The following is a 20,909-nucleotide window of genomic DNA, read 5'->3' as shown; positions in this document are numbered from 1 at the left end:
GCTTTAGTCTACAACACACGTCGAGCATAGCCCAGTCCGGCTTATTCCGTCCTCAGCTCAGTCTTCGAAACCGATGTATCAAAAATCTGACAACCACCAACCACAACCAGCCGAAATCTGAACACATAATGACTATTATTATTATTATTATTATTATTATTATTGTTGTTGTTGTTGTTGCTGCTGCGGCTGCTGAAAGGAATGATTTATACAATTTTAGCACGAATAGATAAAAAAAAAAAAGTTAAAAAACAACAAATTCTGGAGCACATTAGGTAGCTCCCTCTCTTCAACCTAAAGGGTATCTTTAGAGTAGATGGCCACTCAGTCTGCAATTCTATTGGTCTCTCTATATACATACTTGGCCTGAAAGGCCATAATAGATCATGGGCCGAAGTCTCAAAGCAAGAGGCCACCCATCTACGCCACCAACGGCTCCTTGGATCCAGCCAATATTCGTAGACGAATCACCGTCAAATAGTACAGCTCTAGCTTACAACACATGTCGAGCATAGCCCAGTCCGACCTATCCCGCCCTCAGTTTAGCCTTCGGAACCGATTTATCAAAAATATGACAACCACCAGCCACAACCAACTTGAAATCCGGGCATATGATGACAAACTTCATACCTCCCGTCTTGTTTTATTCAATGATTAATAAGAAAGTTGAGATACTTTGCACATGCTTGGTATCGAGTGCTGACACGTGCGACAATTGCTCGTGCTTGGAGAGAGTTGCACGTGTGAACTAAGAGGAAGTTAGGTGGTGAACTTTGGATAGAGTATTGGTGATCCTTTCGGTACCAAGAACAGGCTACAGCTGATGAAGCCAATGAGGTACAAATTGCGGGCCCAATGCAATAAAGAGCCAGAAGATTACGGAGCCTAGCAATCATCGACCGTCCCACGACCAGGACCACCCCCTGGAAACAGGCCGCTCCCGTTGCCTTCTTCCAAGGAGTCCTTGTCAGTTCTTTCCCTTTTCTAGAGCAACACGTTACTCTTAATGAGAAAGCTTACTCAATTGATCTAGATCATTATATCACTCTTTAGATTATCATGTTGCATGCGTCATAGAAGAAGTATAGGAAAAGCCCGATATAATTCTAGCAATCCTTTTCAAATAAGGTTTAATCGTAACCAGATTAATTCTCGTTCGATTAAACATATGGTGATAATTTTTTCTTAATGAACTCAATTTCTAAGCTCTCAAACCAAATACGAGCAAGACTTAGGTTTGCTGGTCAACATTAATCTTTCCCATGCTTACACTAAATTGAGATGTTGGATTGGAGAATGCACTAGATATGTACAATTATTGACTCTGATTAATTCTATTTTTTTTAAATAATTTTTTTGTACTACATAAAAAATATTTTTATAATTATAAATATAAAATTTGTTTTTTTTGGTATAACAGTAGCTCACGTCAATCTAGTATGAGTACTATCAGCAGCAGAGTCAAAAAAAAAAAAAAAAAGATGATACTCGCTGTCCACAAGATCTCTCTCGAATGATGAGCAACAAAAAAGGTAACTCGGCAATCCTGTTCGCCTCTCTTTCGCTGATCAATCAGATGATAGCGCAATGTATTAGTTGGCCATCCCCTCACACCATAGAGTCAAATAACTGAGTTTTTTAAAAGCATTTAAGCCCGCTCTCTCTTTATCCGCACATCATTTTCTTTCTTTCAAAGGATGAGAACTTGTAGGAAATCAAGTGGCTGAGGCGAGGGAGGTGCTTTCAGGGATCTCTCCTCCAATAGCACTGCCGCACGTGGCATGAAATATATTTGCCACGTCCTTTGCGCAAAGTGGCTTATCCGCTCCAAGGCTCCACGTGGTGGGGTTGGGAACCATCAAAATGATGTAGGGTGGAAAACTGGTCTTGGAGGCTTTTGAGTAACATCACCACCACCACCACTAACCCAAAAGGAGCACTACTTAATTCTCAAGCCATTGGGTTCACATGAAAAGAACCACAAGAGCCTTTAGGTTGGTCCACCATCCTCAAAAAGATGAGATCATTATTTAATTTGTGCAAGACTTGTCATTTAGCTTGGAGGAGCCTGGTTTCAATAGCATTGTGGTAGATAGGGCATCAATGATGGGTGTTGGTGGATATCTTCATCCATGAAGAAAGAATGACGCAATTGTGCCGTAGATATGAACAACATAAATGCTATATGTTTGAATTGTTTTCAATTTTTTTTTTAGTAAAACGATATCATGTTTGGTTTTCTTTGTCGATTGGCGGTGGTTTAGGTTCGCTATGCAGTTGAAACAAACTTCCACTAGAAATGAGTGCTCTATTTGAGATTAATTCATGATTACTTGCTAATGCACCACCAATAAATATCCATTACATGTCAATTGTCATTCAATATTATTATTTTTTTAGGAAGCCTAGCCACTCAAAATATTAAAAATTTGTTGTCTATCTCACTTGAAATCTAGTGAAACAAAGGTTTTTTTGCTGAGATAATACATATTTGAGTGAAAAAAGAATTATTGAGTCTTTAGAAAATTGGTATCTTTCAACTAGTCTAACCAAGTCAAATAGTAGACTGCTCGAGCTGGGCTTGCCAGTAAAAAGGACTAATTGAGCTCAAACCAAGCTTGACAATAAATATTAAAACTTGATTGCCAAAGTTACTTTTTGAGTGTAAGTCCAAACTTTACTGAATTTATTCTAAGCTATTCACGAACAATTTTGATCATTTTTAACCCTACCTTACATGTTGGATTTTCGTGATGGATATGCTTATGTACAAGGCTTGCATGTTTTCAAATAGAACTTGGATATAATGAAATCTTCATTACATTTCTAAGCCAATGTTCTAATGACCATCTCTTGGGAAAGATTCGAGATTGAAACAATGGCGATGGTAGTATATCGGCATCAATTTTCTTTTTATGGAGAGAGAGAGACCCATGCTATATAAAAGGTTACATATGAACAAGCAAGGCCTTGCATAAGACATGGCGGCAGCTTTTCTCTAAAGCATAGAGGCATAAAAGGCCAAAGTTTGCCTAAATGTTGCATTTTGCAAAATATTTGGAGTCCCCAGGTTTGTTAGATTGGTCAAAAGATGACAAGATCTAGAGCACTCTATATAATATTATACTTTTAACAAGAGAAAAGAATCTAAATATTTCTTGTTCATTAGATATTTAGGCACTTTATCCCATCCACTCCGGGCAAATGAATCCAAACAATCTAAAAGTAGAGAGTAGAAAGTAGGCCGTTGGCGGCTGATACCATTGTGTCCAAAAGGCCCATTTAACTGAACAAACTTACCATGGCTTGGGGCCTTGTACTGCCAGGCTAGGGTTGAGTACATTTTGATAAACATTTGCTTGATTTGAAGCAAACTGATCCAACCTAAGCATGACTCAGCTATCACTTCTCCATCCACTTAACTTGGTTTTGAACTGTATTTCTTCTGAAATGACCCAATTCTTATGTAAAGCAAGAGGAAGTAGCGCGGCGGCGTAACATCCAAGCTTGACCTGACCTAAATTTACTCCGCATGGTCTTAAGTTTCAGTTTAGAAATTGTGAAATGGATTCAGATTCAGATTTGCTTGATCAAATATAGAATTTGGTTGAGTCATGTAAGATTCGGTAACTTAGGGGTGTCGATTAGACCTAGCTGTTTAGAGTTGCACCCCTAGATTTGAAAGATCATGTGTTCAACTTTGAGCTAGAGCAAGGCTTGTTTGAGATGACCTCTCTCTATGTGTATATATAAATATGAGAGATTAGGAGGAGCTAATCCCCACCTTCTATCCTATATCCACCTTATCTCTTGAGAGCGGATACTGGAATCAAAATCCTGCCTCTTAAGTGGCAAGGGGCTTGTTGGAGCACCAGTATAAATATACGATGCGTCGTGCAAGAATTATAAATTATTTAGTTTCACTATTTGAATTTTTTTATTACTTAAACATATAAATCTGACCATGTTGGTTACTTGGTCATTTTTTTCACTTAGCTTGATTCTTGGGTAAACTTATTGCACCTTCATTGAAGTATCTGCCGCTAGCCTTTGGCCACTCCATTATGTGCCACATTCAGAATTTCCCACATAGTTTAGTTAGCATGAAACTCCATGTAGGTCAAGATATTTAGCAACTTGTTATTAGCGTAATTTGATGGTTCCTTGGTCTAGCCTAGCCCACAGACATTTTTGCAAGGCTACAATGTACAAGAGATGCAGTAGTCATAATCTGCGGACTATCTATCTACTTACTAAAGCCTGATTATAGGAAAAGGTAATGCCCTTTCAAAATTACATAGTGTTTCATATAACTAATCTGCTTGGTTTATCGTCAAATTGTGGACTTAGTCAGCATCGAAAGTACTAGCTAGCTAATTATTTTATGTTGGGACAAAAAGTATATCAATTGAGACTTGGTAACTGGTACTAGCATTGTTGTTGATATAATCCAATACTGTTGCCTAAATTTTGATAGTACCTTAATTGTTGAATAGAGTCTCTTTTTTTGAGAATTTTCTTTAATAAGATGTAGAAGGCTCATAGGGACTTGCAGAAGAGAAAATTATGGTGAAAGAAAATTAGAAGAAGACCTGGGAGAGTGATTTGGAAGAGGAGAAGAGAGATCTTGTGGAATTTACTGCAATAATCAAATAGTTCGTCATAATCAAGTATCAAAAGCTATCTTACCATAGGCATTAAATAGTCATATAAATAGACATTCAAAAATGATAATCATAGACAACTTTTACTATAGGCATTATATCTAATTAAAGGACTCTTAATATGAAAAAAAATCTAAAATTCAGAATAATTTTGTTGCTAAATTACAGCTGAACATTTCGGTCACTCTTTGACTTAGAAAATATTAGAATTTGGTCAAGGGCCATGATATATCAATTGTAGATCTCAAAGAGATATTTCCAATGATTCCAAGATAATTGAAGTCCAATATCTATGTGGAACATTATACTTTCAACAAAACTTGCTTGTTTGATTTAGATATTGGCAAGCTTCAACTATAAGAATCATCGGATCCATGCTGCATTGTTATCATTGAACTTCATGGAATTTTCTCTACGTAGTAAATGAATTTTCCATTTTGATCCATGAACATCTACTAAATTTTAGAGATTAAAAAAAGTATTTATTAAATCTCTAGATAACAAAACATGGCAAAGTTATTCTGCGGCCAAACTCTTCCTCGACTTTTAAATTTTATTTTCCATTTCACTGATTCAGAATCTAAATATTACCATCACTTAATTGATTTCTCATGCCATTATGTTTTACCTACATCACAAGAGCGTAATTCTCTTTTAGTATATTATCACGCAAATGAATGACCCAACAATGAAGTTGGTGAACTTTAGGTTTATATGTCTCACTTTTCATTTTTGGTGTGCATCCCTGCCTACAAATGGTTAAGGCTTTCTTAATAACAACACCTACCAACCTTCCAAAATATAAAGCTAGTTCCAAGTTAGTAGTATAAATTTCGATAGCCATGGAGATCCTTAAAATATCACAAGTCACCGTAAATCATCCCATGGTGTAAGCTAGTTAATTAGCTTGTAAAGTGATAGCTTAGCTACAAGATACCGAGTCCAATCCTAGCTTCACCATACATTTTATACTCTTAAGGAATTATCAATCAGCTTTATTTGTCTTTCTTGAGTTGTTCTCAAAAATAGTTTTAAAAAAATATCATAAATAAGCTGACATTATGTTTTAGACCTTTCTTAATTTCTTTTTTTTAATAAAAACCTTCCTTGATTTTATTGTTGCCAAGCATTTGATAAGGTTGATGTAGTTGGATATTGTTAATTAAAATGAGCGAGAATTTGGATGGGGGGAGGGGTTTGAGGGAGCAGGAAAACAGGTAGTCCGTAATTTACGGTAGAACTTCAACTCTCATGTCCTTCCAAGAGAAGGTAGCCGACAGAAGGAGGCCAAATCGTCAAAGTCTTGCACCCACTAAGTCAACATCTAGGGGCGATCTAAATGGGATTCGGTGATTCCGTAGACCCAAGTCCCCGAAGCCCACGGGAAGTACGTAATTCGGTAGAAAGCCACAATAACAATTTCTTAATACGATTAGTCTAACTTAAAAGACCATTTCCACCAAGCAGGCAACCTTAATATAAATCTTAAAGTAAATTACAAAAATATCAATAAAACTAAAAGAAATTATATTTACATCCAGTAATAGAAAAAACCTACACCTATTCTCTTGTAGTTTATTTTTACCTAATACTTTAACTCATAATTTAATAGAAAGTTAGTCAAAACGTTAACATACAAATGTCACGTAAGAAAAAAATTTGAATAACCAAAATAACCTTACAAAAATTTTTCTGAGATTTATGTTTGTTACATTTATAACTAATATTTTGTAAAACCTACACTTATACCCAGTCAAATTGACAGTATTAGTGAAACTATTTATCTATTATAAAAAGTCAAAAATATCTCTACAAAATGTTAAATTGACTTCTTTGAATTTTTATATTTGTAAAAGTCTTCTTCTCTTCAAAATTAAGTAGTTAGGATTTTTCTATCACTTCGCCATTCCACCACGAGCGTTTTTAATCGACGAACGACCAACGACCAACAATAAGCTTTCTTTCCGATCAACATCCAACAACCAGCATCCTTTCCAACCAACATCCGTTGTTCCTGATCAGACTTGGTTCTCGCTTCCCTACCTACCATGTCATAAAGATCGAGGATGCTGGTGTATTATTTGCCGATTTTGAGTTCTACTTGTCCAATACTATAGATATGATTCTTTAACATTATCGTTGTGGATGGAAATTCCAATGCCTATATATAGGCATATGATAGTTTGGCAGCATATTATCAAAAGGATTCAAATCAATACATGTATTCTTTTGGAGGGCGGATTAGTTGCAATTCCATGGATGGGCTAGCTTAAGTAATAAAACTCTTCATACTAATTTTCTGTAGCAGAAAATTTTAAAGGCACCCCACTTGTTTGAAAGATTTAGATTACTTTTTTCTTAGCACATAGCTATAGTTCATCAAGATCAAGCTTAGACCCATGGTATCTCACAACTTTTTTCTTTCTTGAGTGGATGTTATATTACTTAAGGCTAATTTGATCATTTTTTTTAAATTAGTGGTTTAGCTAACATTCTGTTAAGTTATAGGCTAAAGCATTGGATCAAAACAAACTTCAGGAAAATAAGCGTAGGTTTTTCAAACTATTGAATATAAGTATAATTTATTCCTAATCTCAAAGCTTTTTGTAATTTATCCATCACGTAAGGGTAATTTTGACTTTTCATATAGGATATATTCTTGCAAGTATAATAAAACGTAGGTGGCAAGAGGTTTTGTAATTTACTATAAATCTTAATATTCCATAACAGTCCAACTATCCTTTCATAACCAAACAATTAAGCATTCCAATTCCCAAACTAACTTTCAAGTTAAGCTACTAATTCTTTATGTATATATTTGTCATTAGACTTGGTGACTTGGTTGACACGGTCCAAAGACGCAAGGGCTATACTTAGGGTTGGGGGGGGGGGAAGAGAGAGAGAGAGAGAGAGAGAGTTGGAGATAAGGGATTATGGAAAGCTCAAGAGCTGCTGTTCTACTGCTGGCCGTGGTGGTGGTGGCGGCGGCGGTGGGGGCGATGCCGACGCATGCGGGGATGAGCGCAGCGGCATGCAAGGCGGAGCGGCGGGCATTAATCAATGCATGCAAGGCGGTGCTGTACGGGGAGCTGCCGAGCCCGCCGTGCTGCGAGCGGGTGCGTGTGAGCCATGTCGAGTGCGTGTGCCCTGTCATCACTCCCAAGCTCGCCGCCCTCGTCGACGTCAACCGCTTCGTCGGCCTCATCGAAGGGTGCGGCCGCCGGGTGCCTCACCACTTCAAGTGTGGCAGTAAGTTCTAATCCATTCACTGCCACTGTTAATGGCTTCAAGTAGTCTTTGCATGCTTCCCATCTAACGAAGGGAGGGAGGATGATTCACATTCTTTGTGCAGGTATTACTACTCCCTGAACTGCGAAGCTGGAAGAAAGATGCTGATTCTGAAAGGATTGCCAGTATGTAATAATAAAAACTTCTTAATTATGCTGTTTGAAAGTGTGGTGTTGAATGAAATAACGAGAGGAGAGGTTAATTACGAACTCCGCTAAGAGGTTATAAAGCAATGGTTATTAGTGTTATGTCCTCCTTTAATATCTAGTAACAATGTTCTTCTAGGTATTGTTTAATGCTTCCAATACCTAGTGCAGTGAAAGAAAGTTTTAGTATAATAATGTCGATTCTCTTCTTTGATGGAAGCTGACGAATCCAATCTTATTTGCTGCGACACGCTTGATATCCTTCTGTTTTGAGGGGTGACACCCTTGATATCGGCGAAATTCTCTAGATATGGTTAATATCTTATGCAATGCATGGTGTTCCCATGCACCTAATTCTAGCAAATTTTATTGCAAGCAAAGCTTAAACTGTACGTGAATTCAGAGCCTCGGAGGGGACAAATGTCTGTATGCGATTTGCTATTCTGATTCTGAAATTGACAAGGGGAATTTAAGAACGAGGACTGCGTAATCCTCAAGTGCTGGGTACATGTTATCCCTTTTTTTGCTGAGGAAGTGAGCCATCCAAGTGGGGTTTCAAATGAAGGGATACTAAAGAATAACTTTATTTTGCTTTTTGTTAAAAAAAATGCCAGTTGAGTGGAATAAGTGAGCAGAAAAATATGATGCTTGGCAATATAAAATGGAATAAACTGGAAGATGGTATTATGTTGGGCAACTCGACTTTATCCCGCAACCAAACATGGCTCCTTAAAGCGTTCAGAGAGTGGTTTCATTTTGCTGAACTCTATTCCTCTATTCTTTGTTGACTAGGTTAACAAAATGAAGATACATTAAATTATCAATAATTCCCCTAGTTCTGTTCAAAAAAATCCACTACACTACATCATAAATTTTCCATTCCATGATTACGATTGCATGTATTCATAATTACCGTAACTTAATGGATTTTTCTTGATGTTATAATGGGGTTCATGATTTAAATCTAGCATAACTTTATAAGCTTTTTAGTTGAACCATCAATGTATAGTTATCTTTTTCGTCGTCATAGAAGAATTATGGATGATCTGTCAACAGATTTGATGGTCTTGATATTCTCCTACACATGCATCTCGATCAACATATAATCCAAGGTTGCCTAATAACATCACATACCTACTTAACAATTAAGCATGGTTAATTGCTTTACCTTGCTCGTAATTTTTGCACAAGATGAGCCGATCTTTATATGATTAAATTGTAAGGACCCGTGCGAATGTGTGTTTAGTCATACATCAATTATTCACTGGATAGATCTTGAATAATTACACAGGATCAAGAAACCCAAATAATACCTTCTGACTAGCCATTTTGGGTGAGGTCTTGAGTTGTTACATAAACTCACCCAAGACTGTCTGCTTATAAATTTTGTAGGATAAGTGAGAATTTGAATTGAAAAAAAAAAAAAAATCTAAAACTGCCCTCCATCATTGTCCTCTAATGCGGGGTAAAGTTATTTTGTTTGGCCAAATAAAATGGAATAAACTAGGAAGCATAAAAGTTGGTTTTATCCCAGACAACTCCACTTTATCCTGCAATCAAACGGGACATTGTTGGGAATAGAAACTTATATAGACACGAACTTTTACCATGGACACAAGCTCAGCCTGGACATACCCAATTGCAATGACCACCATCCACTTGACCATATCATTTACACAATCAAAAGAAGAGAAGGAAAAAAAAAAAAAAAAACTCAGCACAAAGGGTGGAAGTTTCTGACCTCGACCCACCAACCCATCAAAGCAAGGTTTCACCTTCTCATTTCCGTCTTGGGATGACGTGGCAAGCTTGGCCATGCATCCAAATGCGATTGGTGTGGTGCACTGCTGATTTGGTGCATATGGTGTAAGGTATAATTTCTCCACCTGGTGGAGCGGAGGAGGTATCCCTGTTTGAGATTTCTGCCCCTGTTGTCAGGATTTTTATGCCAGAAAAATCCCTATTAAGTGTTGAAAGCTTGAGGGATACACCACTTTACCATGGCAACGCTGAGCTAAGCTCATGGTACACCAGAGTCTTTATGATTGGCTTGAGTTTGGATTGGCTAAAATCAACCTAATTGTAAATAGGATAGATTTGGATTGGCTAAGATCAAAGGTCCACCAGTCATCGTGGAATGGGCAAACTCTAAAAATCCATCTCCAAACCTCCTGGGGTAGTGGTAATCTAGCAAAGGATCTTGTACAATTCGAAAGGCTACACAACTAATGACTAAGAAAATGACTAAAATATGATAAGGAGAAAAATGAAATGCCTAACATACTTAGAATTTCACAGTTTTTGTTACTTGGATCTCTTATTTTTATTATTTATTTTATTTACTAAGATATAATCGACAAGTGAAATCATAAACACAATGTAAAATAAAATTTTGATGACAAATGAATTGTATATGATTTTTTTTTTTTTTTTTTGGGATCTGAAAAGACCTGATCCCTTACCACCTTCCCTAGCAACCAGTATCCACAAATAGTCAATTGGAGATCTGAAAAATAGAGCTAGCGGACAGGACATACCCAAATATGCCTTGATTCTTGGAATTTCAGAACAGTTCCTAAACCACTGCTTGCACCACATGTAAACAAGAAGATTCATGTAAACATATATTTCTATTGCCCATTGGTAATCTTCTTACATTTCCAATGTAGAGTATTGGTCTTTTAGGTACATTGTATCGAAACCTGAGTATACAATCACAATGGTAGACAAAACAATCTGCGTTTTGAAACACTGAACTACCAATTTTAATTCAAGTGGCGGTCATGGAAGAACTCACCTAGCCAACTTACCTATGAGCGACGAGCCTGCAACAATAAGACTTTAAATCAAGTTCATGACCACCACTTGCAAATCCCGTGGGAAGAAGTTTCCCACAGACGACCGTTTGATTATAGTACAGTGATGCAGCATAGCAACACTATGAGTCATCTATGTCAAATACCAGTAGCACTACCAGAACCGTGCACAGTGGGAAGTTTACCAGCAATCGTTAAGCCGTCCAGGCCTGAGCCTTTTACGGACATCTAGCAAGCAAGATTAACAATAGCAGTAACTACAAATGAAAAAAAACCATCAACTGATGTTGGCCATAATAGTTTGAATAGCAATACAACATACAGGATATCAAGGTTGTCGATGCTCCCTTCAGATACTACATAAACATCCACATACCATCCATGGCATCAAAAGGATCCAGATGTTGAATGAGCTTCAAAGAAAGTATCTGATGGAAAACAAGATTATGGAATTAATTAAGAAAGTGTAGGTCATGAAAATAAAAAGATGTGCCAAAAGCATGACACTACAAGAAAAACTTTACACCTCTGACAGGTCGAGCATCAACAAATGGGCGGAAGGTGAAGATGACTGCCAGGTGTGCATATTGAAACAAGTAAAAGAAACGAAGATCAGCCTCTAGAGTTATTAACCTTCTGATGTTTATTCACCTTGGATGCAATTCCAAGTTTCCAGCTCACTTCTCGATGCAATTTCTGGAGGCCACACACTGGTGGGATGAGGAGATGGAACACAATATCTAGAACCCACATACATGTGGATTGTGGAAGTGAAACATCAAATACGGAGAGGACCTGTGACTGGATCCCGCCCAGAATTTGGCTCTTTGTGTTTCAAAGAGAGATTGGCAAATTGTGACTCAAGATCTCTACTGCTACTGCGACTATGGGCAGGAGCAAGTGGTTGTTGCAGTTGCTGCTGCTGCTGTTGATATAATGATCGAAGCCGGGCAATTTCTCGCTCCAGCATCTCCTTCTGAACTGCAGAGTCCAAAAAGAAACTTCAAGTCATTCAAAAGTATATGCTATCGTATTGGAGGCCGATAACATATGTTTGGAAGGCAATCCTTACAAGCGGGAGCAGAACTTGAAATAGACAACATATTTTCGAAGGAGATCATGTCCAATCAGTGGCAGCTCACAAACACAAATAATCTGTTTATACTTATTGATTTGTAATTTTATGTAAAAGGAAAACTTAAAAAATGAAAATAAATTAAAAACGAGGAAAAACAATATATATTTAAGGGATTTGAGATTGGTATTATACAGAATAGTACTGCAATTGATGGTGGTTACCCAAGCCATGGTTGGTACTTGGAAGGGCTGAAGCATGTAGGAGGGGCAAACAAGTAGAAGACTTTTAGCAACAAAAAGAAAAACCAATGCTAATGAAACTATCCTATATTTATGAACCATAAGCAGTTTCTATTAATATGTAAGACAAAAGCCCCATGCTTCCATGCAGATAAAATTCCTGTCTCTTATGTCTTATTACTGGGAACCATCAAATTGTTACTTTATCTTCAAAACTGACTTGAATGCCTACAGAAATCCTCAAGGAAGTGCCAAGCAAGAAATGCTTGCAACTTGTCAGTTGTAATGTACTTACGGCTTTTTATAAGATGCTCCTGAGCCAGACTGTCCAATCGTTGCTTCAAGGCTTTATTCTCCAAGTTCAATATAAGATTCTGCTGATCCAGAAATTGCAGTTCAGCTGAAACTTCCATTCTTTCTGCCTGTAGAGACACACATGAAGATATTATGTCAGCACTTTCCAGACAGCTATTTCAAACCCCAAAAACTTCAATTATATTTGCTAAGACATGCCTGCAAGGCTTGAACATTTCTCTCCAGCTCAGCAATGTACTGAAGTTTCCGAACACGAGAGCGCTGAGCAAATTGCCTGTAATTACGGAAAGGTGAGTCTACTTCAATATCTTAAGTACTGAAACTACATGGATGCCAACTTTAAAAAAGAGTTCAAAAAAAGAAGAAGAGCAAAAGCATTTGCTTTAGTCAGTATGAGACTGATCCAGCACTGTTTGATTTTCATATGATGTTATGGACTGAAAAGATATCATTATTCAGGAGCATTTTATCATAACCTTTCGATCCATTACACAACCAGGAGACAACAGGTACCACATGCCTACTGAGTTCGTCCATTTTCTCCATGTAAAGGATTAAAAATATGCTACCTTCTGTTGATTATTTTTTAACATGTTGCACTTCATTTCTCTGAAAAAATGTTGTGCTTCATACACAATACAAATCATAAAACATCTTCCGGTCAGCATGATTGTCTTTAGAGGTTGCAAGAAGGGCTGTTAGTTATTATGGGGAAGAAGCATAGTGATGAAAAGCATGCAGCAGCAAACAGCATTTTGTTCACTCCGAAATTTAGAACAAAATCAAAGGTCGCCAAATACCGTGAAACCTGTTTAACGTAAACCTCAAATCCACATCATTATTAGCTAACCTTGGCACATTAATACAGGTTTGACATTATGAATCAAAGTATAATCCAAAAATATAGAGAACATTTCAAAACTGGCACTTAAATTGATGCCAACTGTCTACAAACTACTGATATCAGGCAAGATAAAAGCCTCCTATAAACCTAGAAAACTAGCTAGTAGGAACTGGACCTACCTTTTTGGTTATTTAGCCTTAGCTCATGCACCTATGGAGCAATCCACTAGAATTTCCTAAACTTTGATATCATTCAAAAGAAGAACTAAGTTTCAAATAGAGAACTCCATTCATTTAAAAAGCCGGATTCCTAAGCGAGAAGGCCACTTTGTGTCACAAATGCATAATGTAAAGGCTATCAACTAAAAAACCAGGCATACAATTGAACAAAACAATACCAACAAATGCAATCAAAAGAAATGATCATTACATGTACACAAGAAGAAGCATTGTTAAATATTTGAGGCGGCTATCTGCCACAAACACAGGTCATCCATAAAAAAGAAACATTTGCTTTAATTGTCAGGCCCTTAATTCTATAATATATATGCATGGCATAAAGTGACCATGACATGTTATACCAAAGAAATTATAAGACAATGATTAACAAAAAGCTACATAAAGGATCTAGAATACTAGGCATTTAAAGTTAATTTCATATGGATAGATTTTGAGGATTTTGCAAAATCAGAAACGCTGGATCCACCATTTAAGCATCAGATTGATGATAATGAAATTAATACTGATCCAAAAGTAATAATAAGTGTAGTGTCAACAAAAGTTTAAAGAGATCAAATTAAAAGGACTTAAAACAGCTCTAGAGCATACGTTAAAAACAAATTTATCGATAATGGGCTAGTTATTAGCTTAAAGCAGGGAGAATACCATGGTTTTTATGTGTCCTATTTCATGCTCAATTAATAAAAATATCTTTGTTGGTTTATCTAAAGAACTGAAAGTGCCTTTGCTCATTTATTATTGCCAACCTGATCCAAATTCAGATCGGGTCGGGTCCTCCAAATTCCAGTTCTGGTCATACTTCCTAATTTGAATCTTAAGCATGTTTCGTTTGAGTCAAGTATCAGACTTGTTTTTGATCATTGGTAGATGGTTTGTTTCCTATTGCAAATAGTTCGCAACTTTTTTAAAAGATGCAGCAAATATTGTGACTATGAGCACAAGATGACCAAGGAAGCGACAATGACGTGCAAACGAATTGTGAATGTGTGCCAAACCTGAAAGAAAATTTAGTTATGATAAGTAATTTCAAAAGAAATAAGGGAAGGACGACTAGATGGGGTCACGAACGAAGAGAGAATTTTATAAATAATCTGGTCACATACAGCTCAGAATAACCCTAGGAAGGAGGAGGTATTAGATACCAGATAGGTCATGGAAACTCAGGGGATACTGATCTTTTATTTATAAATTTTGACCTTAGATTAAACAAACAGGCAAAAGTTGGGTCCATGAAGCCAACTTTATATCAATGTTAAATGTATTTTCCACTTGGTATGCTTCCAAAATGGAATCTGGGCATTGACTTCCAAAGCCAGTTAATTTCAGTGGAAACCTTGGTGCTATGCAACCATGCAGAATTAAGAAAAGTTGTAGGAAAGTTCGTGACATTGGCTCGAGTCAATGCAAAACAGACAGGGTAGATGGGACATATAATATAGCCAGGAATATGCTTCACCAAGTACATAGAGATAAATTTTGATGCAGCTCAATCATAAATTTTGATGCAGCTCAATCATCAATTACTAAATAGAATTGTTACATCAAAATTAAATATGCTATATTAATCATGAATCAATAATGTAAAAGGATAGTTTATAATTCCACGACATAGACTTGAAGAGAAGGGGGGGAGCAGAATGTGGATCTTCAAAGAGATTCAGCTCGCTCATGTTAATTAAAAGCTGACTAAATAACTACTGGCAGCAAAATTCCATTTAACCAGAATGACTGGTTTAATTATATAGTAGAAAGGTCAAAACTGGCCAAGAAAAAAGAACAAACAGATGATTCCATCAGGAACCAGGACTTCAGGCAAAATCTTCAATATGCATGAGCATTAAGCCAATGACAGAGGTAAACATAACTATGATAAAATTTTGGTGATACATATAGAGTAATCTGATTGTTATTTTTTTTATATAATACTAGCACAACATTACTGAGAAATCACAAAGCTATAAAATAACACTGATATTATAAAAAAATAGCATGGAACTTACTGTTTAACTCGTTTTGGGTCCACATCAGACTGCTTAGCATAAGAGCCTTCTTTTCTTTCGGATGTACCTTTTGAATCTTTGGGAGATTGCTCCTGCTCCTCCTTCTCAGTAACATTAGATGTTGCTGCATCAGCTTCCCTCAGAACAGATGTTGACCCTGGATGCACCATCTCATCCTTTGCCAATGGAGCACCACTGGTACAGTTAACCATGTTCAAGGCCTCCCATCCTCTATTCTGAGATCTCCCAAATGAATTTGCCTCAGTATAATAAGAAGCATGTCGTGCATCTTTAAGGCAATCAAAGTCCTGAACTCCCCATGAAGGTTGTGAGGAGATGCCCTGCTGCCTGCCCTCCTCCTGAGCCAAGGTTTCCATGTTAGCATAAATATTAGCTCCATCCAAGTATGCAAAAGAGTCACTTGTCGAGCGGCGATGAGCTCCCCTCTTCACGGGCGTCTCTGGCTCATTAAGCAGATCATCAAGCCAGGATGGCTGCTCCTCAATGAGAAAGCTCTCAGACGAAGTGCGCTGGTGGTGTCTGTGCCCTTCTCTCAGTTTCGGGATGCCCTTCAATCCTATGGTCCCATAGTCAGCAGAAGATATGGGCATGGTCGGAAAGGGGCTTTTCGGAGGAAGGAAAGACTGTTTTCCACTAGATGCCGAGTTCCTAAAGTTAGCAGCCCCTTTCATACTTGCCATGATCTATCAGAGCCCCAAACTGCGAGACATATATATAATGTCAGAAAAATGACAACAAGATCAACTAAAATCCAAACAAATGGAATCATATTGTTCCATTTTGCATTCAAGATTCATTGAACAATAGATGAAACAGAGAGAGAGAGAGAGAGAGAGAGAGAGAGAGAGAGAGAATGGACTTTTTACATCAAGAAGGGAATCGTCATTAAGAAGAGAATGGACTTTTCACATCAATTGTTGACAAATAGTTGGTGTTGTATCTTTAGATGAAAGTGGTAATCTGAATCCAACAATTGCACTAGAATCATTACTTCTAAATTATCATAATGACTAGTGTAAGAAGAAACAAACTATGATTAGAGTGTTTTCATTTTGTGATTTAAATTATAATTCAAAATTATCAAACTAGAGAACAGTCCACATAATCAACTTGATATTGTATTAGACAATTTCTCTAAAAAAGATATTTGATTATATAAAATCATATTGAAAACCAACAAAATGCATGTGATCTATGCTTTATCTTGAATTGTCCTTATTGTCGCTTTCTTATTATATCTTGCTATTGCAAAATAAGATTATTGTACATTAAACAGTGATCCACATTATTTAATAAATTTATCATGGAGAATCACATTAAGTTATAATAAACCTTCTTGTGTGCATGTGCATGGCAAGATCATTTACTACAATTTTCCTTCTTTTTTTTTGGGGGTGTTGGGGGGGGGGGGGGGTTGCAGTGGGGGGAAAGTCATAACTCATAAAGATTAGCTGCTGACATTGTTCAAATATCAAATCTAAACTATTTGTTTTCTAAAGTTACTGGACCTGAGAAAAGGAAAAATGTTGATTTGCTTGCTTCCTTAAAAATTATTTAGGGCCCTTTACATACCAATTTCCTTTTTTTTGAAGATAGATCTAGTAAACTAGATACTGTGAATTGTGGTAACATAAGCATTTGTTTCAAGTCAAATTTCTCTTGTATCAATTCAAGATATTTATGCTAGGCTTCATAGGGCTTTTTTTATATATGATATTAGGTTATCGTGACAAGAAGAAAAAGATACCTAAATAAGGATACATAATAATGGTCGTCACAAGTAGGATACGTTTTTGCTAATGCAAGTCAAGTGAATTGTCAATGATAGTCAACAAATCACTTGGGTTGTGAATGCTTTACATTCCTGTTTTTTTGCAAAGTTCCTAGGGCTGAGGTGTCTGGAAAAAATTTGTTGGTTATTAGATAGTTAGTTTTGACTTCTTAACTTAGAGGTAGGGAGATGCATGCATTACCTATAATTGTTATCTATCTGTATGTATGTATATATGTATGTATATGTATATATGGTGGCAATGCCATCATTAGGATCTGAACTTAGGTTCCCTCCGATTAAAAAAGAATGCTAACTAATCTAGATAAAACAAGGGTGTAGATTGAGTTGGTTATATTATTTTATGTTGGATACAGTAACCTATGTTTGAATATTACCCTTACTTGATTTCAATTGAATTTCCTCCTATTTAGTTCTAAAAAACAATCAGCCAAGTGACTGGTTGGCTAATAACCATAGATGCTGCTCGTCATTCGATTGCATACATGACTGGTTCGTGTAATTTGATTTATAGTATGTAATCGACTATGACTAGGCTAGAAAAATATATACGGACTGCTATTATTGCAGTCCTAGTTGTTGCAGCTTGTCTGGCAACTAATTTTTGGAGTACCTAAGATGAGTTTCTGCATGAGCATGGACAAAGGCCTTGCAAAATGATAAAGAACAACATAAGCAAAACATTAAGGCTGCCTTTGGCATCACTGTCACTAAAAAACAGAAAATCTGATTCCACTTTTTCTTTTAAGATTTCTGACAACAGAAACATGTTTGGTAGTCGCCATTATGTTTCCTGACAATAGAAAGAAATAGAACTTTTAGGTAAAAGCCAAAGTAAAAAATTCGAAGCAATTGTATTTTCTTTGCTATTCTCTAATTCCTCTACTATAAGACCTGCAGTGAGCAATAGACATCATGCTTAACAAGCCCAAATATGAATTATGGTTAACAAGTCCAAAACAGGGATCCTATTTCCAACTCTTCCCTTTACCGATCGACAACCAACAAGCCTATCGTTCTGAACCAATATGAAAGAAGGGGAGAAAGCAAAAGTAACTTCATTCTATCCCTTTAGAAAATAGCATCTGCACATATTTCATAAGCCATGATCAATATGTCATGATTCATGAAAAACAGGTTCAGACATCTGAAGATGTCATAATCCACGGTTCGTAATCTGAAAGCCTAGAACATGTCATAATCCACAAACAAAAATCATGTCTGAAATAGGAAAAACATTACAAACCAAGACCAAACGCTAAACAAAAGCAACCAAAAATTCACCATTTCCCCCTCCAGCTGGACCCTTCCCTAATGTTGTTTGTCGAAGGCATTCAAAGCACTAAATTAATCACCATCAATAAGCCAACCCACTACCATTCCACGGAAACAATTAGAGCCACAGGGCCTGCGCCTGTGGCCACGGCACCAAAGAGCCATCCAGCCGCAGAAGAGAGGAAAAGGAAGCAGAGGAGGAGGGGTGGTAGGGGGCTTTGGCTGTCGGCCAGCCGCAGAAGAGAAGGCGAGAGAAAGAAGCAGACAAGGAGGGGGCCTCGGTGCTCTTCATCGGAAAAGAGAGAGAAGAAGCGGGGAGAGGCGGTAAGAGACGGTGAGATCGGGGCCCGATAAGGCTCTAACACATGAGATCTAGGGGAGAAAAGCAAGGGAGACGGTCCGGTGAGGCCGGATCTGCCGTAGTTGAGAAAAGTAGAGAAAGTGGAGAGATACAGAGGTAGAATAGAGGATTTTTACCGTAGGTCGGAGCGCCGGAGTGCCGCGGCGGAGCGGGAAGTAGGGTGCGAAGGAGACGCGGTGGGGAATCCGGAGGCACGAACAGGGGAGTCGCGCTGAAATAGTGAAAGTTTTTTTTTAAAAAAAAACAGAAAGGTGGTATCAAACATGTCCCCTGCTTTAATTCGTACTTCTGTTGAAATGGTCAAACCAAATATCCCCAAACCTCTTACCAGTGTTTTTTTATAGTTTTTTTTTTAAATACCAAATTTTATATAAATAATCTTTCAAAATTAATATTTATATGTATATCTTGATAAACTATGTTATTGTACAAATACATGTAATTTAACAGTTGTTCTGTTAAAAAAATCATATTAATATTAATTAAAAATAAAATAAAATTTTAAAATTACACTATTATTCATGTTTTTTTTTCGAATCAAAATCTATTTACATATCTATCCATTAAAGATATTTTAGTCATTTTAATTTGAAACCGTTAATTTTTTAACACCGTTAGATAGCATGGGTATATACAAAAATAAAAATAAAAATAAAAAAAGGTTAGAATGGCAAAACAAGTGTTTTACGAGGGTATATATGCAAATATCAATTTTAGAAGGATATTCATATAAAATCCGATATTTAAGAAGATATTCGTGTAAAAATTCTTTTATATACGGGATCCACGATTTATTGTGATGGCTCGGTACCATCTGATCAGTAAATTTTATTTTTTTTGGCACAATTATAGCTCACCTGCTACCTATATGCATGCGGTGAAGCCTCTGAAATGGTGAGTTATAAAAAAAAAGCTATCCAGTAGTATTTTTTTTCTATAAATATATACGGTCTAATAAAAATTATACTCGTCTCCCCGAATTAGGATCCATACAGCCAGAACTGCCGTCTGCCGGGTAGCTTCCACACACACATGGAATTCTTTTCTTCCTGGCCCACTTGCGGTCGGTGGGCTTCGATCATGCGAGCCAGCAAAGACTCCAAACGGTACGAAAATCCACTCTCCCCCTCCCTGTTAAACTGTTCCCAAAGAAAAGGACGAAGACAATCTCCATCTGCGATTCGGTACCAAGCGGAGCGCAGCGGTCGGTATAGTTCTACAAAATATTCTCCAATAACATCTAACCAAGTCACTCTACGTGCTTCCAGATAAGATGATCCTTTTCCTATTCCTCCAACATACTACTACTCTTATTTTTCTTTTTTTGCAAAAAAAAAAAAAACAATAAAGAGTAGTAGTATATCGTACCATGGAGCGCGAGACACCGGAGGTTGGCGGTTAGGAGCTTTAAAGCAGTGGGTGCTTTAAATTTTGTCCGCCGAGCACACGTGATGTGTCGACCAGAGCCGTACGTTTGGCGAATCACTTCTCCTGAATCGATCGGACGATTCGTACGCCTTGCCACATGCCAAGCGATCCAAGACCGTAGTCCTCGTGATGGTCTTGTAAGGTGGAGCACGACAGTTTGTGGGCCGACGTCGTATGACGTGCCGTGCATGGACGACTAATGGATGTAACATTGATCCGACGTGGCTGCGACACTTGATTGTGGCCGTTGATGTGATGTTCCCTCCGCGGGATCATGTGGCTGCAGCGTCGCCATTGGAAGACCCCAGCGGCGTGACGTTCGAGGATGGTTGTCGATTATCAGGTCCCGCAGAAGTTCGCCAAATGGATGGCGATCGTGGGAAGAATCTCCGAGAAGCCCAAC

General features: G+C 37.4%; 2 protein-coding genes across 10 annotated transcripts; one reads left to right on the top strand and one right to left on the bottom strand.

The window, feature by feature from the left end:
- Window positions 1-7,570: 7,570 nt before the first annotated feature.
- LOC103704828 lies at window positions 7,571-8,346 on the top strand. The gene is made up of 2 exons (XM_008788286.4): window positions 7,571-7,913; window positions 8,017-8,346. The coding sequence occupies exons 1-2, from the start codon at window positions 7,598-7,600 to the stop codon at window positions 8,031-8,033; spliced, it is 333 nt and encodes a 110-aa protein (XP_008786508.2). The 5' UTR covers window positions 7,571-7,597; the 3' UTR covers window positions 8,034-8,346.
- Window positions 8,347-10,707: 2,361 nt separating this feature from the next.
- LOC103704829 (uncharacterized protein At4g06598-like) lies at window positions 10,708-19,315 on the bottom strand. Of its 9 annotated transcripts, none has more exons than XR_003385226.2 (8): window positions 19,195-19,315; window positions 15,630-16,349; window positions 12,745-12,820; window positions 12,527-12,653; window positions 11,710-11,895; window positions 11,441-11,610; window positions 11,237-11,342; window positions 10,708-11,142 (listed from the first exon to the last, which is right to left on the bottom strand). XR_003385226.2 is itself a non-coding variant. In XM_039133541.1 (8 exons), exons 3-8 carry the CDS (start codon window positions 16,328-16,330, stop codon window positions 11,302-11,304), a joined length of 1,176 nt encoding a protein of 391 aa, XP_038989469.1. In that variant the 5' UTR covers window positions 16,331-16,349; window positions 16,517-16,610; window positions 19,195-19,304; the 3' UTR covers window positions 10,710-11,301. The 9 variants fall into 9 exon arrangements, 3 of the variants coding, with proteins under 3 accessions (XP_038989469.1, XP_008786512.1, XP_008786509.1); XR_603683.4 differs by having other exon boundaries at window positions 11,548-11,610; XR_603682.4 differs by having other exon boundaries at window positions 11,566-11,610.
- Between the last annotated feature and the right edge of the window lie 1,594 nt (window positions 19,316-20,909).

This window comes from Phoenix dactylifera, chromosome 14 (genome assembly GCF_009389715.1).
Source record: "Phoenix dactylifera cultivar Barhee BC4 chromosome 14, palm_55x_up_171113_PBpolish2nd_filt_p, whole genome shotgun sequence".
NCBI lineage: Eukaryota > Viridiplantae > Streptophyta > Magnoliopsida > Arecales > Arecaceae > Phoenix > Phoenix dactylifera.
This window is presented reverse-complemented; position numbering and strand designations above follow the sequence as displayed.